Source organism: Anoplopoma fimbria, chromosome 10 (assembly GCF_027596085.1).
Source record: "Anoplopoma fimbria isolate UVic2021 breed Golden Eagle Sablefish chromosome 10, Afim_UVic_2022, whole genome shotgun sequence".
Classification (NCBI taxonomy): domain Eukaryota; kingdom Metazoa; phylum Chordata; class Actinopteri; order Perciformes; family Anoplopomatidae; genus Anoplopoma; species Anoplopoma fimbria.
In genome coordinates, this window is record NC_072458.1 from 16,885,196 (window position 1) to 16,898,796 (window position 13,601).

General features: G+C 40.1%; 1 protein-coding gene across 2 annotated transcripts; it reads left to right on the top strand.

Moving 5' to 3' along the window:
• The first annotated feature begins 1,591 nt into the window (after positions 1-1,591).
• oprd1a (opioid receptor, delta 1a) lies at positions 1,592-12,173 on the top strand. Of its 2 annotated transcripts, XM_054606047.1 has the most exons (4): positions 1,668-1,828; positions 2,883-2,890; positions 9,291-9,646; positions 11,446-12,173. In XM_054606047.1, exons 1-4 carry the CDS (start codon positions 1,817-1,819, stop codon positions 11,973-11,975), a joined length of 906 nt encoding a protein of 301 aa, XP_054462022.1. In that variant the 5' UTR covers positions 1,668-1,816; the 3' UTR covers positions 11,976-12,173. The 2 variants fall into 2 exon arrangements, with proteins under 2 accessions (XP_054462021.1, XP_054462022.1); XM_054606046.1 differs by lacking the exon at positions 2,883-2,890 and having other exon boundaries at positions 1,592-1,833.
• Positions 12,174-13,601: the final 1,428 nt, after the last annotated feature.

Genomic DNA, 13,601 nt, shown 5'->3' on the forward strand with positions numbered 1-13,601 from the left:
CTCGAGAGAGAGAGAGAGAGAGAGAGAGAGAGAGAGAGAGAGAGAGAGCTTTCTTCAAGATCTTTTTCTGGCTCAGCAACACATTCTCACAAGATCTGGCACCTTACGTTTGCTAAAGCCCAAGATAACAATTGTTCATAATGCTATGGCTGTTAAATATATAAAGTTAGCTAAATAAATTCATACATATCACAGAATAACTCAATCTGTTTCTATTCATCTACACAACGTTCACAACACTTCCAAACAAGATAATGGGAGGATGGGTGGCGAACATGCCATGAACATGTCAACTTAGCAGACAGGAAGTGGAAACCATTTCAAACAATTGGCGGAGCTTGTAATGCTGCATCTTTGTTATCGAGTATCTTTGGTAATATAAATGTTTTGCTCACCATTGTTTTTGCTGCGCCCAAGTGACCAAAAAAAAAAAAGCTGGTTGTGTTTGGTCAGAAATGTGTCCTGTTGTACTTGTAAACCCAGCAGTCATCTTATCATATCCTGGAGTAACCTAGGCTACACCTGTAGGTCTCTGTATCATTTTCAGAAGTTGAACTATTAGAGGTCAACTGAAATAACATTGTAAAGGGACGTTTATTTACTCTTTAAGATGCTCAGAAAACAACGAAAGCCTTGAATTCCATGCAACTTCTGCTGATTAAGTCCACACGATAGATAGCTGTAGTTAGATGGTTTTCTCATCTGTAATAATGTTATTCATCATTGTCTAATTTATTTGCAGTGACATTATTAAAGTGCTTTTGCGATTTGTTTCGTGGATAAGGAGAGACTACCGATTTTGGCTTTTTCCCATGGGCGCATTGTAAAACCTTTTTCCTCTGCCAGGTAGATCCTTAAATAACTTAATTGGGTACTTCATCGATTTTGGACTTGTTTGTTTGTTAGCAAACTGGGTTCATTATTGTCACAGCTTGTAACCAGACAAAGCTATTTAACTTTTGTGCAGTCATGGCATCTTGTATCAACTGCCCTTAAAATGTTCACAGCACTTGGTTTCATAAACCTGGAGAGCAAATGATTTACTAAATATTCAGTGTGAGGCATTGTTTGTTTTTCTTCTTCTTCCACAATACTTATAATTGGGTGTTTTTTTTTTTCTTTTCTTTATTAGCGCTCAGTTGTAGAGCTGAAAACCACCAGACCAAAACCAGGACTCTCAGGTATGGCGCACCCATCACATTCCCCTTTTGACGCCCATGGCTGTGTAATGCGCAGACATGACGTCGACGCGCTGGCTGTGAGTTGGGGATCTGGGAGAGTATAAGAGGTGTTCACACACACACACACACACACACACACACACACACACACACACAAACACACACACAGCTGACCGCCACCCCAGTCCTCATCTATCTGGATAAAACACACAGAAGAAACACCTCAATTATTTCTCTCTGCTGCTACACTTCATTTTGGGGAAAAAAAAAAAAAACTTCCAAATCTCTTTCCACTTTTATTCGGACAATATTTCCCCTTCCAGATCATTATTGCCTTCCTTCAGATTATTGTGTGAGCAAGTTTTCAGCACCACCACCACCACCGCAGCAGCAGCAGCAGCAGCAGCAGCATGGAGCCGTACACCGTCCCAGGAGCGCACATCTCCCTGTCCGACCTCTACTCCGTCATCCCCTTCAATGTCACCTTCCCGGACGAGGAGCTTGTCGACAGGCTGCATAACTCCACCGTGCCGCAGCGTCCAGTGAGGAGCGCCGGCGGCATAATCATAGCTATATGCATCACGGCTCTCTACTCCGTCATTTGCGTGGTGGGACTTCTGGGCAACGTCCTCGTAATGTACGGGGTGGTCAGGTAAAGACTTCTTTTTCCATTACAGTCATTTTACTGTTGAGCGTCTCAACTGCTTTAAAGCACTTGATAAATGGAACAGAGCCCAAATTGTATGTTACATTTACCCACAAGCACACATGATCATCAATGATCGATATTTAAAATCAACTAATTAGTGAGTTTTACTAATGAGCACCATTTAGATGCATTTTAATCTAAAAAAAACTTAAATCTTCATTTTGTTTTTAAGCTTGCTTTTTGGCTTTCACTCTGCCCCCATCTCATGAAAGTACTAAATCCACTCTCAAAACGAAAAATGTTATTGAATGGAAAGGTTTGATGCCATGAACAAAAAAAAAAAAAAAAGAGATTTTCTGCAACCCTTGGCTTAAAAAATGCATGAATTCCTGATTGAATTTGCGTGTTAACTACGTACCTCCCAAAGAAGTGGTCCCCTTGCATAAAGCATGAGATTGTTCTTTCATTATTTCAACATGAAGAAACAACATGTAAAAGTTTTATGCCAAAAAAGGACTGGTTGCAGTCGAGTCTCACGAACCATCAGCTGTACACTTGGGTTTTTAGAGAAGGGGAATATTGCAGTCAGAGGCAAGGTTTTTGTGTGGTTTCTGAATAAAAATGTGTATTTTTTGTTTGCTTTTTTACTGGCATATAAACAAGAGTGCTAAACCCATCATTTATTTAAGCTTTTTAATTGATGTAAATTAAGGTATTTTAAGGCTTAACGACTTTGTAGGGAGCAACCAGATTTTGTACCATTAGTGTACGTCTGCAGTTTAATTGTCAGTCCGAGGTCACAGCTTCCCCCTATGCTCTAAAAGCATTATAATAAAGCCTACACCCACTTTGTCACTAGATCCAAGCACACTGTCATTTCCTGAGAAGCCACCCAGACCTACCCTGTATGCTTGTCAGGAATAAACAGCTTTTGCAGCAGCTCTGCTTATCTTCACTCGTTATGTTAATTACACTAATCTCAAAAATGTTCAGTACGTGTTCCCCCGATATCACCTGAAGCTTTAATTAATGCAGCTGGGCCGGCGAATCAGACAAGCAGGTAGAATTAATTTAAGGTGTCTCAGCAGAGAAGGATAACACAGCCGAGTGGCAGCCAGGCAGCCAGGGACGGGGGGGGGTTTCAGCCCACAAGCATGACACGACAGAATAAAATGTATTTAGATATGAACATGGTCTAAATGGTTCTTGTTATTACTTTAAATTATACAATGGAAGAGAGAAGCAGAGGGAGTGCTGAAACAGATTGAGTAGAATATAGAAAAAAAAGTCACAAGCAAGGCATTTTTTTGCAAGTGGCAATTTTGTGAATATTGAACCCAGAAAAAGTCATAAATATTTACAACTCTGCCCATTATTTCGATTCGGGGGTTGGAGTGAGAATAATGAAGAAAAAAAAATAGGCACAAGAAAAGGAAAAGAGCAAGAGTGAGCGAGGGAGATATGAGGGGGACAAAAAGGAGATGGATGAGACCTCAGAAAAGGCGGTAAATCAAATGGTGTGCAACGATTCGTCTGGCTCCCATGTTTGTGTGACTGATGCAAGAGACCCAATAGAGGCAGAGGGAAGCTGAGCGCATTAACCATCCCAGCAGAATAGAGAGGACTTAGAGATCACACTCAAACTTAGATATAGTGCTTTACCCTCATGGCAGCAGTAGATGATGATGGCCGAGGCAAAAAAAGAGAACCACGTACAACCCTTAAAATGTCAGGTTGATTTGGCCAGGTCTTTGTGCACTAAAATCCATAGAATTTCCTGCCATCTTCCAATAACAACATTGCTCAATGGAACAGTAAATCCTGTCAACCGTGAAGGACGCATTGTGGCCCCAAAGGCTTCTGTTACAGGACTGTTTCATGCTCAAGGTGACGCATGAATCAACCACTGGGGGCGACAAACAGGCTACAAGAACAAGTTCTTTATCCGTTTACAGCTATTACAAACAGATTGCAATGTAATCACATTATTGTAAATAGTAAATACTAATGAAGGTAGTCAACTATGAAAAAATAGGGTTTTTTTTACTATTTTTTGACATCCAATAGACAAAAGATTGAATCTAGTTTCATTTAATGAAAATCTTAAAAATAACAACTAGAAATGCAAATAACTATCGAACTATGTTTGCAATAAATCATCTCTAAAATATCAGAAATAGTGGAAAATATCACTCAAAACCCAAAGATATTAATCAGAGTAAAGTAGCAAATCTTCACATTTGAGAAGCTGGTACCAAATGTTTGATAATTAGTGGCTTGCTAACATTTATTTTTGTTAATCTTCTATCATTTGACCAATATTTTCAGCAGTAATCATAACAAAACCCCAAGTGAAAGCCTCCTTCTGTGATTTGTTTTGCCTACTACTTCAGGCAGTTAAAAAATAAAGCAAAAGCCATACATTTGAAATATTTCCGCCCACTTATTAAAGGATAGAGACACTCAAGTGCACACAAACTCCATTTAGAGTAGAGTTTGCATGGATGCTCACGTCCGTGGGAATTAGGCTGCAGTGGCGTTGAAGGCCTGCGGTCTGATTGCTGATGGAGAGGCTGACACCTCTGGAGATGGTCCTCGCAGGGCGGGAAAGCAGCACTTGGCTTCTCTTATCTTCCAGCTATCCTCTCCTCTATCCACACCTGTTAGATAAGACGTGGCTAAGCGCTCAAGCAATTCATTATCAAGTGGCCTCCATTTGAAATCGGTTTGGTGTGCAGCTAGCGGTAGGCTGGATTAGTTCTTGTGAAAGTGGAACTGAGCTGCTTCTTTAGGATTATTGTTCCATTTCTGTCATCAAAGCAGATAATGGAGAGTATTCTCACACTGTAGGCTATATTGGTTTTCTGGTATGGTATTTTGGTAAAGATATAAGAACTACAGTATGAGTCTACACAGAAAAAAAGAGTTGTTGTGTTTTTTCTTAAGGGACTGGGAGTGGACATTTGGTGGAAAATATGATAGCCTGTTGCCAGCATGAGGAGAAGGACTGTATGGCTCTGTTGACTCAGCCCAGGAAATAAACAGACTGATACACACACACACACACACACACACACACACACACACACACACACACACACACACACACACACACACACACACACACACACACACACACACACACACACACACACACACACACACACAGCTTGTCTTCCATCTCACCCAGTAGCATATCAGTGTGTTTGTGTGTTCCATATGTGTGTGTGTGTGTGTGTGTGTGTGTGTGTGTGTGTGTGTGTGTGTGTGTGTGTGTGTGTAAATTGGCCTTCAGCCCTGGCAACACAGGAGAGACAGAATTGATGTAGTCAGGCAGTGTTGATCCAACTCGCACAGAGATAAATAATCAAGACCGATTTCAATGTAAATGCAAATTCTCCATAACTGAATGTGAATTTTTATGAACCGACGAAAGGAAGTAAAAGGTCTCAGAAGAGTCAAACTAATATAATTGAATACCTCAGGAAAATTATACAGTTACTATAAGCCGTGAAAGTGTATGACTGGTATTGCTTTAACCTTGTTAGTCTGTGAGTTATCTTGTCCTGGAAATACCTTCTGTGTTGGAAAACCAGCCTTCCATAGAAGCATCTTTGAGTACTTTGCAAGGTCTGTTGTTCTGTCTGTCTATGGAATGATTATGTCAACACAATAGTGTCTCAACAAGGCAAGATGGAGACATGGAACTTATAAGAACTTATCTCCCATAAGATTCTTATGCAATTGAGACATTGTTCACGTCTCCATTAAAAAGGACGAACTTTAGATACAACTTGGCAACGGTAGACATTTTCTCGTCCACTCAGCTCCTAGAGCCCTTTGGATAAACCAATGCAAGCATTGTGTTTTGTGTTTTTTTTAGTGTTATCATACAGTTTTCAAACAAATCACTAGGGGAAGTATAGATTGCTCCAAAAACCTTGGCTGGCCAGATGGAATTTTACATAATGCCGAGCTAGCAACATTTGATTAATGGCAGGCTGAATAATAAACCAGTGATCAATGTCGCTCTGTCTCGGTAAACAAGCAGAGATCAGTCACATGCCTGCAGACCCCAGAGGTCAGGATGGTCATTACTTGCTACTGGAGGCCTACAACCCTGATTATTTCGGTCTACTGCTTTTGAGATGTTTATTTATTAATGTTGTACCAGAACACATGTGTGACGAGGAAGGGATTGGTCAGTAATGACAGCCTCAAGACACAGACTCACCGCTGTAAGGAAAGAACAACAAAAGAAGGAAGTGGGCAATTAAACCATCACAGAGTGTGACAGACGTGCTTCACTGTAACATGAAAAAGAAGATACAAGCTTTCCCCTCTATCTGAATTTTGCGTTGAGCAATTCACCATAACATAACCTCAGGACAAGCTGTGCGATTGCAATGGCACAACATGGAAATGATAAAGTTTCTAGTCACAGTTGCTCTGTTTTATACATAACCACCTGTCACGGCTTGGTGTTAAATTAAAGTCTTTTAATGTGTTTGTCACCTGCTGAGAGGAGGCACTCTTAAAAGCATAAAAGAGCATTCCCCTCTACCCACTTCTGTCTACTTTAAATGCCACAGCTGCTCTTTTGTATCCTCATAATCCAACCAAGACACTGAGTGCCAGCATGGCTTTGACATACCATCTCAGAGCAAAAGAACTACACACACCTTTTTAAATTACTTTTACCTCTGATATACAATATCTGTATGTACACACAGTAAAAAGCTGCAGGCTTGCATTATTTCTACAGCCCCTTCCGCACATTTTCATTTCTGATCTCCACATGCTATAAAGATTAAGTGGTGTAACATCAAGGCTCAGTCATCTCAGTTTTCGTTTACTGAGGCACCGAAAAGCAGTATACAGTGTGTGGGCCTATCTCGTCAGTTTGGATTAGGGAGTAGGGAAAGAGATTTCTTTGGAATCACGGTTCAATTATTAAAGTGACTGACGATCAATACACGCTCAAATATAATCCTCTCCCCATGTCAAAAAACAGGCTTTAGGTGCTCAATCAAAGGCTTCAAACAGATTGAGATGCAAAAGTAAACAGACAGCGGTTAACTGTTTGTTAACTGTATGAGACTATGACAGAGTTTAAATTTTGTCTCATAAAACGGCTATGATACAACACTCCAACTGGTGATTTTTGTTGTTAGGCTGATGCCATTTAACATCAATGCTTAACATTAATATTGCACTTGATTCACAGACAGCCCTTACGTAACTACCAAAAGCTCAAAAGATCCCAATACACGGACATGAAACACATTGAAATCCTATGTGACTTCCGATGAATCATTTATTAGGAGTTTTTCCGATTCCGTCAGCAATTTGGCATTATATTATACACTGGACAATCACACAACTAAAACTGCGACTTGGTTTTAATGTACTGGTGACAGCTCTAGATATTGGCATATATGCAAATTCAGGAATCTGGTATTTTTTTATTTACTCAATTTAAATACAAAAGACAAAAATCTCACAAATAGCTTATTTAAAAGAGAACGAGCAGCATTTCCCACTTTTAAAAATATTTTAAAATACAAGGACTGATCAACGCAGGTCATTTTAAAATCACCCCACCTCCCAGTCTGACTGGAGGCTTTGGTATTATTTTAGTGCCCCAGTAAGCCATGTCAAGCATTCACAATAGCAGCTTGCTGATAATGGCTCACTTGAATGGAACATTTAGTTAATTACACCTACACTTTTCCTTCTATCACATCAAAAAGGCTTGTATTACATGCTTAAATACAATTTGTAAACGTTATTTCTTTAATGTGCTGCTTAGATTTTTTAAACCGGATTCCCCTTCAACTGAACAGAGGAGACACAGACAGTTGTGGTGAGACTCAGCAGATGTTAAATAATGGAACGACCGATGTAATTATAATTTCTGATTCAGCTGAAGCCTGCGTTCACATCAAACAGATATTATCATATCAGACAAAATTACAGCCCAAAGAGTTCAGTCACTAATATATCATCAATGGACCAACTCCCAAAAATGTCATCTGACGTCATCTGTTAAGCTCTTGAAAACCCTTCGAGTTTAAAGATCTTCTCTATAAACAAGACAGCTCTCCTCAAGGAGCAAGATATAAGCTGAGAGTCTGTTCTACTGAAAGACAGGACCACGGTACAGGTTTTTCTGAGTTTAAGTCCTGCCTCTTCGAATTAGCACTCCGACATGAAGACCCTTGTTAGAGAATTTACTTCATGTTGCCTTGGTTGGTTATTTGTGATTCAAAAAATATTTCCCCACTAGTGCTTACAAGTGATTCTAAGAACTCAATATTTTTGCTTGTGTGCTGGGTTCGGCTACACCGTGCCATCACTTCCACCACTAATACCCCTAGTATTGTCTATAGAGGCTGCGTGAAATCACTACAAGAGAAATCAATACACACATCCATTTAGACATCAGACTTCGGTGTATTTAATGGAACAGAACAACAATTTTTCTCTTCTATTCTCTCTATTTTCCATTAAAATGTATTGTGTTATCGACCTATACTCATTCATTCAGACAATTTTAAACAAAAAAAACAAACCAAAGTGTTCCATAGCATTAAGTATCAGAAAAAAATACATAAACAGCATTGTTATATGTATTCAACAGTATATCTTTATGACATTTTGTCATTTTCTGGTCTCTAATGCTTGTCATTTGGGCCTTTAGGCAGTCTGCTATGCATGTACAGTAGCAGTCAAAAGTTTGGACACACCTTCTCATTCAATGGTTTTTCTTTATTTCTATTTTTTTCTACATTGTAGATTAATATTGAAGACATCCAAACTATTAAGGAACACATATGGAATTATGTGGTAAACAAACAAATGCTCAACAAAACAGAATATGTTTTATATTTTAGATTCTTCAAAGCAGTTGAATGAGAAGGTGTGTCCAAACTTTTGACTGCTACTGTATATTGGATAGTATTTGGAAGCAATACTATAAAAAAACTGAGCTTTTTCTTTGAGCAGCTAAGCTTTATGTTCAGTATCTTGTAAGGTTTTTGATGAGAGAAGCCTTTGTGAAAATAAGCTTTAATATCCAGAGGGAAATTTCCGACCTCAATAAGCCAATGCTGTAGCAAATAAAATGAGTTCAGTGCTGATGACCATTATTTTTTTTAATACATATTTGCATCTCACACATTCAAAGAAAAAAAGCACAGTCCCACATTAAAAGCAGGGGCACAAACAATATATATGAACCTCAATTAAAGTCGTATTTTCTTTTCACATTTCCCTAGTGCTTTTTTGCAAGTAGGCTGCTTGCGATGGCATCTAAGCCACAAAAACCACGCCGCATAGTGAATATCACTTTCAAATCCCCATATCCCATAACAGAGCCTTCCACACTGCACAAGCTGCATTCATTACCGCTGCTGATTATTGCAAACACATTTTCTCTGCTTTGTGATCCCAATTAGATACACCAAGATGAAGACGGCCACAAACATCTACATCTTCAACTTGGCTCTTGCCGACGCCCTCGCCACCAGCACGCTGCCCTTCCAGAGCGCCAAATACCTCATGAACACCTGGCCGTTTGGGGAACTCCTGTGCAAGCTCATTATTGCCATTGACTACTACAACATGTTCACAAGCATCTTCACCCTGACTATGATGAGTGTGGACCGCTACATCGCTGTGTGCCACCCAGTCAGAGCGCTGGAGTTTCGGACGCCGGTCAAGGCTAAAATGATCAATGTGCTCATCTGGGTCCTGTCCTCTGCAATTGGGGTGCCCATTATGGTCATGGCTGTGACCAAAGACAAGGATAATGGTGAGATTGTGTTCTTTTCCATTGTTTCATCTCTTAATATTCAGTAAAGTCTTCATACAAGTATTATCCGTCTTCAAGAATTGGGTGAGCCACAAAGAGTTGGATTTGTATCGCTCCCCAAACTGAACCTGTGCCAAAGTGCTTGAGAAAACTCCTGCTCTGATCTACATAATTATTTTTTTAAGCCAAGCTTCTCGTCATTGAAACTTCATCAGAGCTTACATGTCACAAAAAAGGAAAAAAAACAATAAAATAGATGATAAATCCAGTCCCACCCATGACCCCAAATTATCCATTGTGGATTCTCAAAGTGAGTGGAAAAGCTTCTGACCAATGGATCCAAACATCTCTTCATTGAATCCCAAACAGGGGGTTAATATTTGACTTACATGAGTAGCCCAGGGTAGTCCCTGAACTGTATTACCTTTACTAGTCACCCGGTGTCACAACATCTATTTTGTGTGTCTGCATGAAGTTTTAAGGCATGATGAATGATGAGCCTCGATTAGATCAAATTATCAATGTCTTTGGGAGACCGTCACAGCTCCTCTCCAAGTAGACCTTGAAATTGAAAAATATATCTGTAATGAATTTTTAAAGGAGAAAATCAATGTGCATAACAGATAATGGTCTGTAACAGCCCAGTATTCCTGGGAATCATCTTCCTGTAGGGCGAATCTGCAATGGACGATTACGTCAATGAATACCAATGTTCAGTGCCAATCAGCTGGAAACCTCTGGGTCTGAACAGTGCACCCAATGCAGAAATGCCTTAAACTTGCATTCTTTTTGAAGTCTATAAGAATATGACCCTACTTATTACTTGATTTATTAGCTCAGTAAACATTTAAACATGAGTTTATGGTGTCAATCGCTGACTCCAAGTCTTCTTTAATACAGCATGATGTGCATTTAATAAATTATTGTCCCATTTAGAGTGAAGTAGACCATGAAGCAGTGAATGCTTAAGGACGAGGATACCTTGTGATAGACAGTTTACTACCACGCCATTTTCTGGTCTGGGAGTTGTCCATGTTTTCATCTTACAACTTTAACCCTTTCACAGTGTGTTTCAGTTCATGAAAGATAAATGTAATATTTTGACCATCTAAAAATGTCTTATTCAGCATTCAGTTGTACCTAGCTCCACCTTTTTGAGTCACTCCTGGTTGCAAATATAACAAGATGGCAACGGACAAAGTGCCGAACACTAGGCTTCAAAAACTGTATTCAACAAACCAATGTGTGACGTCATGTGACTCTGTTCACTTCTTATATACATACTCTGGTGCCAATGAAGACATTTGTGTGTAAAGCATTAAGTAACACATATGGACTAAAATAGTAGATTAATTCTCCTAATATCCTGGTGCTGCCAACTGTGATTCAAGACTCAGAGGTCGACCAACGGCATAACCTGGAGAAGTTGAAAAAGACAACAGACTTGTAAGAGCGACAACCTGAACATCGACCCATAGCACCTACTATGTTGTGCACCCATATGGTGGCAACAGAAGTAATTAACGGTCCACTAAGAGTAAATGCTCAATGCTTAACATGCTCCCAAGCTTCAGGCTTGTGAGACACACTAGAGAGTACTTATATGTTAACAAACTCCTAATATAAGTATAACAGGGCATAAAGTAGAGGAAGTCAGGGTGGTGGAAGGGCCAGTAGCACATGCAGGTGGAAGCTGGGTATGTTTCTCTGTAGCTTTAGCCAGCATCTGTCTAAACCTGCTTGTTCCCATAACCCTACATTATAAAAAAATGTTTTAATTCTACCTGCCCTATTTCCAGGTCAAACCATGTGCATGCTGAAGTTCCCTGACCCTGACTGGTACTGGGACACGGTGACAAAGATCTGTGTCTTCATCTTCGCTTTCGTGGTTCCTGTGATGGTCATCACTGTATGTTACGGCCTGATGATCCTGCGCCTGAAGAGCGTTCGTCTGCTCTCAGGCTCAAAGGAGAAAGACCGCAACATGCGCCGCATCACCCGCATGGTCCTGGTAATTGTGGCGGCCTTCATCATCTGCTGGACCCCCATCCACATCTTCATCATCGTGAAGACCATGGTGGAGATCGACACAAGGAACCCCTTCGTGATAGCCAGCTGGCACCTGTGCATCGCTTTGGGCTACACCAACAGCAGCCTTAACCCTGTCCTTTACGCATTTTTGGATGAAAACTTTAAGCGGTGCTTCAGGGATTTTTGCCTTCCCTGTCGGACCCACGTGGAGCAGCACAGTCTGACAAGAGGCCGTAACACCACCAGGGAGCCAGTGTCCGTATGTGCACCGACAGAAGCGGAAAAGAAGCCCGCATGACTAGGCATGGAGTGGGTCCCCCACAGCTCTCGCTCGAGGAGGATCCAGCAAGATCTTCAATCAGAGGTCACCCAGATCTCCACAACAGAGTTTTAAAGATCTTACAGAGAAATAGCTTGTCTCAAAGAACAGAGTCATGCCGGTTATTCCCTCCATTTTGGCTGACTGAACATTCAAAAGAAATAGCTAAAGAAAACGGAAAATAAATTCTGATTACAAAATGGGAATATGTTTTTTTTTTCTCAAATGAGACGCCTTACAGAGGCTGTGACTCTAGATGCGGTGATAGCCCAAAGAGAATATTCAAATGTAAGCAAGATTACAAAGCAGAACATCTCCAGCTCATGATAAGACTGCCTAAATTGACCAGAAGACATGTGTGTAGGCCGTTTTGATGATACAAAAAGGACAAAAGAACATCTGCAGATTTCTATATTGTCATCAAAGAAGGTATTCAAACATCATCCATCAGAGAGCATTGTGATGAGACAGACTGACTGACTGACAGGGTAAAATAATTGCAACAAAAGATTGGATTCTGAAACAATGGGATTTTCAATTCAATCTTTTCAATTCTTCTAAGGAACACTTGCCTATACATTCAGAGAAACAAAAGAGAATGTGGTGATAAAGGAGTATTTTGATTTTTCATTTGTGTCTTTACCATCCATCCATCCATCCATCCATCCATCCATTTTCCGTAACCTGCTTATCCAGTTAAGGGTCGCAGGGGTGCTGGAGCCGATCTCAGCTGTCAAAACATTTGCCTTACAGAGCACGACTGATACCCACCGACAGCTGGATGATTATTATAGCTTGTTGCACAACAAGGTCAACCACTCTCTACATTGGGGAATCTTGGACAACAAAAAACTTTTTTTAATTTATTTTTTATCTCTTTTGACCCTGCCACCATCAAATGTGTTTACTGAAAGAATCAGGGCTCAATGTTCCATGGTTACGAAAAAGGTCTTTCATACAGGACATAATCAAGCCCCGATCGTAAGGTTTTGTGCTCAGATGAAAAAATCCAGGATGGTATTGAACCACCGAAGCTTGGATTTCTATGGACATCTTTTCTGCAAACCTACTTGACTTTCATGAGTGGTGTCAAGCCTGCCGACAGCCTCTGAGCAGAATCACTAAAGAATAATGTCGGCAGCAACAACACTTCATTCACCGGGTTCGTTTATTGTTTGAATCAATTAGAAAGTCAATGAACATCCCAAAAACTCAGACTGAGAGCATCGTCATCACAGAGATGCCTGACCTTGAAGTCAACAAACAAATCGCTTCAAGGAGATTTTGGATCTGGATTTAAATGAGCTTAAAGCCTGTCATTTGGAATATCTTTGCCACATTAATGACATATTGACTGGTTATTTTCTTCCGGGTAATGTATTTACTCCAAAAGATTATAACATCAATCAAATTGGAGACATCAATCGTTAGATGCCATGAATTTCAAGATCAGTTCAATACCAGATGATGTATGTCAGAGGTGATTATGCAGAGCTCATCTAAATTTGCTCTTATGTTGAAATATTATGACGGCTGAATATGTGTTGACATGCAAACATGTCAAAATATACCATAGTTTTGATTAATGTTGAAATGTAAATGTTA

Excerpts from the sequence above, each read along its gene's own strand:
- oprd1a (XM_054606046.1), top strand. The coding sequence starts at position 1,592 with ATGGAGCCGTACACCGTCCCAGGAGCGCACATCTCCCTGTCCGACCTC. Across the intron at positions 1,834-9,290 it reads GTAATGTACGGGGTGGTCAG|ATACACCAAGATGAAGACGG; the intron begins GTAAAGACTTCT and ends GATCCCAATTAG. Across the intron at positions 9,647-11,445 it reads GACCAAAGACAAGGATAATG|GTCAAACCATGTGCATGCTG; the intron begins GTGAGATTGTGT and ends CCCTATTTCCAG.